This window comes from Nicotiana tabacum, chromosome 3, assembly GCF_000715075.1.
Source record: "Nicotiana tabacum cultivar K326 chromosome 3, ASM71507v2, whole genome shotgun sequence".
In the NCBI taxonomy this organism is placed as follows: domain Eukaryota; kingdom Viridiplantae; phylum Streptophyta; class Magnoliopsida; order Solanales; family Solanaceae; genus Nicotiana; species Nicotiana tabacum.
In genome coordinates this window covers 7,186,516-7,190,522 of record NC_134082.1, presented here as the reverse complement: position 1 = coordinate 7,190,522, position 4,007 = coordinate 7,186,516, and the positions used below count along the sequence as shown (strand labels likewise).

The following is a 4,007-nucleotide window of genomic DNA, read 5'->3' as shown; positions in this document are numbered from 1 at the left end:
CTCAACTTCTGCAGGTATTACGGCTTTAGTGCCATAAACCAATAAATAGGGTGTGGCCCCAACTGATGTGCGCATGGTTGTGCGATATCCTAATAATGCAAAAGGCAGTTTTTCATGCCATTGTCTAGAACTTTGAATCATTTTCCTGAGGATCTTCTTGATATTCTTGTTTGCCGCTTCAACAACACCATTAGCTTTGGGCCAATAAGGGGTAGAATTCCGATGCGTAATCTTAAATTGTTCGCATACCTCCCTCATTAAGTGGCTGTTCAAGTTTGCAACATTATCTGTAATGAAAGATTTAGGAATACCAAAACGACAAATAATGTTGGAATACACGAAGTCCACCACCGCTTTCTTGGTGACGGCTTTGAAAGTGACAACTTCAACCCACTTTGTGAAATAATCAATGGCAACATGATGATTTTGTGCTCATTCGAAGCTTTTGGCTCGATCGGCCTAATGACATCCATATCCCAAGCGACGAATGGTCAAGATGCTGACTTAGGATGCAAATCTGAAGGCGGTGCATGAATCAGGTCACGGTGCATCATCTAACTCATTGTGGAATCGAGGAATATACCTGAACTCGACGGACTTGAACTGTTTGCTAAGATCTTCCATATGTTGCCTCTATGGGATAATCTTGATGTCCCGAGTTTCCCATTCACCTTGAGCTTGCCAAATAATCAAGTCAGTATCTCCCATGATTAAAAATTCTTCCACTTCCATGTCAACTGCCATATTCATACCCATAATGTAGGCTTCATATTCAGCAGTGTTGTTTTTACAGAAGAAACAAAGTCGGGATGTGGCCGGATAGTGCTAACCAGTGGGAAAAATCAAAATTGCCCCAATACCGACACCTTTTTGCATTTACAGCTCCATCAAAGAATACTTTCCAAGCATTGGTGTCCTCTGGAATTACTTCAACTGAATTTACTTCCTCGTCCGAAAAGTAAGTACTCAGGGGCAGTGTTATTAAAAGCACTCGCTTCTCGCTTTAAGCGATGAAGCGACACGAGGTGCAGTGGTAGCACTTTTATGTTAAAAAAGCGACTCACATTCAAAAAGTGTGCGCTTTTCTCGCTTAAGCGAGTAGCGACGCATTAGAAAAAGCAAGAAAAAGCTCGCTTCATTAGCTAGGGCTTTTTTAAAAATTTTGGGCAAATAAACCATCTGTTACTAAAACATACGCTCTTCAAGGTCTTCTTCTCCAGCGAACTCCAGCGACAACCACTGCTGCTCCAACGACTTCTTCTCCAGATCTCGGTAAGTTTCTTATTCTTCTTCTTCTTCTTCTTCTTCTTCTTCTTCTGTTCTTCTGTTCTTCTTTTTCTTATGTTCTTCTTCTTCTTCTTCTTCTTCTTCTTCTGTTCTTCTTCTTCTTCTTCTAGTCTTCTTCTTCAGTTCTTCTGTTCTTCTTCTTCATGCTTTGTTTTCTGTCTTCTTCTGTTATTCTTCTTCTCTTCTGTTCCTCTTTCAATTTTATTCACTTTTTAAGCGCTCATTTTTTGCCCTAAACGACTTCTTTTTCTTCTGTTATTAAAAGTGCTCTTTATGCTCTGTTTTCTTCGGTTATGCTCTCTTTATGCTCTGTTTTCTGTTATTAAAAGTACTTTTTATGCTCTGTTTTCTGTTTTCTTCTGTGAATTAATTGTTATTTTTTTTGGTTTGTTGATTGTAGTAAAATTAATTTGATTATTCAATGGCATCAAGCCAAAAAAAAGATCGAGCTTGGGCGTATGGAGTTGCAGTTGGCAATAATAACTCAAGAGTGCAATGTATCTTTTGTCAAAAAATTTATAACAGTGGAATATATCGTCACAGGAGACATCTAATCGGTGGTTTTAGAGATGTCAAAGAATGTCCAAGTGTTCTGGATACTATTAAGAAAGAAATGAGAGATTATGTTGAGGAAAAATAATGAGTTAGAAAATTCAATGAGCCGTGGAGCATCTATGATTAATCTTTTTGATGAAGATAGTCAAATGGATGAGGATGACCTTGAAGTCAATGATATAATGAGGCCACCTCCCTCTAAATCTCAAAGAAAGAATTTAACAAGTGGAAGTGGATCATCCACCACCGGTAGCAATGTGAAAGATCCTCTTAATCTTTTTATCTCACAAAAACCAAATGAAAAGAGAAAGGGTGAAGCTGTTGACTTAGAATCTTGTAGGAAGAGTTTGAGGGAGCATGCTATAGATGCTTTTGCAAGATGGATGTATGATGCGTGGCTTCCTTTTAATTATGTGAATTACACCGATAGTTTTGGTGAATTCATTGGGGCCGTTGGCCAATATGGCCCGGGAATGAAGCCCCTACCTATCACGAAGTAACAGTTCCTTGTCTAAAAAAGGAGGTGGAGAAAACAGACAAGATTGTCGAGGAGCATAAGGTGCAATGGAAAGTTTATGGTTGTTCCATTATGATGGACAAATGGACTACAAAAAATGGAAAAATGGTCATTAATGTTTTGGTGAATTCTCTGAGAGGTAGTGTGTTTCTTGAATCTTATGATGCTAGTGACTCCTCAACTAATTCCAATAAAATGTTCAACTTGTTTGAGAAGACAATATTGAAAGTTGGACCGAAAAATGTGGTTCAAGTTGTCACTGATAACACAAGTGAGAATAAAAAAGCGGATGACATGTTGAAAGGAGTTTTCCCAAATATTTATTGTACTCCTTGTGCTGCACATTGTATCAACTTGATGTTTGGTGACATTTTCAAGTTAGCCCCATATTCTACAGGTGAACAAGCGGTTCTTATTTTCTATTTTAAGTTTTTAACTTTCATGTTAATTGCTTATACTTATTAACTATGAAATTTGACTTCCTACAATTTTTGCTAAGGCGATCAAGATACATTCTTACATTAGTCAAAGCCCGTTGTTGTTGAACATGATGAGGAGATACACAAAACAAAGAAATTTGGTGAAACCGGCTAAGACAAGATTCGCAACAGCTATCTTGACCTTGCATAGCTTTTACCTGCAAAAGCAAAATTTGCGAACCTTGTTCTTGTCAACCAAATGAAGTGAGAGTATCTATGTAAAGGAAGCTCTTGGGAAAGAAGTTGCGAGATTTATTATTGGTCCATATTTTTGGAATGACACTGTTCAAGCACTTAAAGTTGGTAATCCTTTGGTTATTGTACTTCGTTTGGTGGATGGAGAGAAAAAACCACCAATGGGATACATTTATGAAGCCATGGATAGGGATAAAGAAGCTATTGAGAAGGCATTTGATCATGATAGGAGGAAATATCAGAGATTGTTTGAAATCATTGATAAAAGGTGGGATGATCAGCTTTATCAACCTTTACATGAACATGGCATATTTTGAACCCTGGATTGTTTTACACAAACAATGAGAACAAGAATTTAGATTTAAACGTTTGGAAGGGGTATCATGCATGTGTTGCGAAGTTGGTGCTAGATGAAGCGATACAAGACAAAATAGGGCAAGGGTTTGGTGTGTATATGCAAGCCGATGGAATTCTTGGATTAGCTTCGACCATTAGAGGCAGAACCAAATTGGCACCAGGTGAGCAACTTTTTCAATTGTTTTACTCTTTAGAGCTTTAACTTTCAAGTTATTAACTTCTAAAATAAGACTTCTACAGTTGAATGGTGGATGCAATTTGGTTATGAAGTTCCAAACTTGCAACAATTTGCTATTAGAGTTTAAAGCTTAACTTGTAGCTTATCCGGATGCGAGAGAAATTGGAGTGTTTATGAACATGTGAGAAGCTATATTACATTATTACTAAATTAAAGTTTATCTTAATTGTCCTAAGTACTCCTCTTAGTTACTTTCTACATCTTATTATGTAGATTCATACTAAGAAGAGGAACATGCTTGAGCTAAAGAAACTCAATGGTCTCATGTTCGTAAAATATAATAGAACATTGGCTCGTCATTACAAAGCTCACAATATCGTTGATCCAATTTTATTGGATAACATTAATGAAGCAAATGAATGGTTAACCGGAGGCCCCA

General features: G+C 37.3%; 1 protein-coding gene across 1 annotated transcript; it reads left to right on the top strand.

Annotated features, from left to right (window-relative positions):
• Window positions 1-1,943: 1,943 nt before the first annotated feature.
• LOC142175506 (uncharacterized) lies at window positions 1,944-3,350 on the top strand. The gene is made up of 3 exons (XM_075242403.1): window positions 1,944-2,255; window positions 2,363-2,736; window positions 3,044-3,350. Exons 1-3 carry the CDS (start codon window positions 1,944-1,946, stop codon window positions 3,348-3,350), a joined length of 993 nt encoding a protein of 330 aa, XP_075098504.1.
• Window positions 3,351-4,007: the final 657 nt, after the last annotated feature.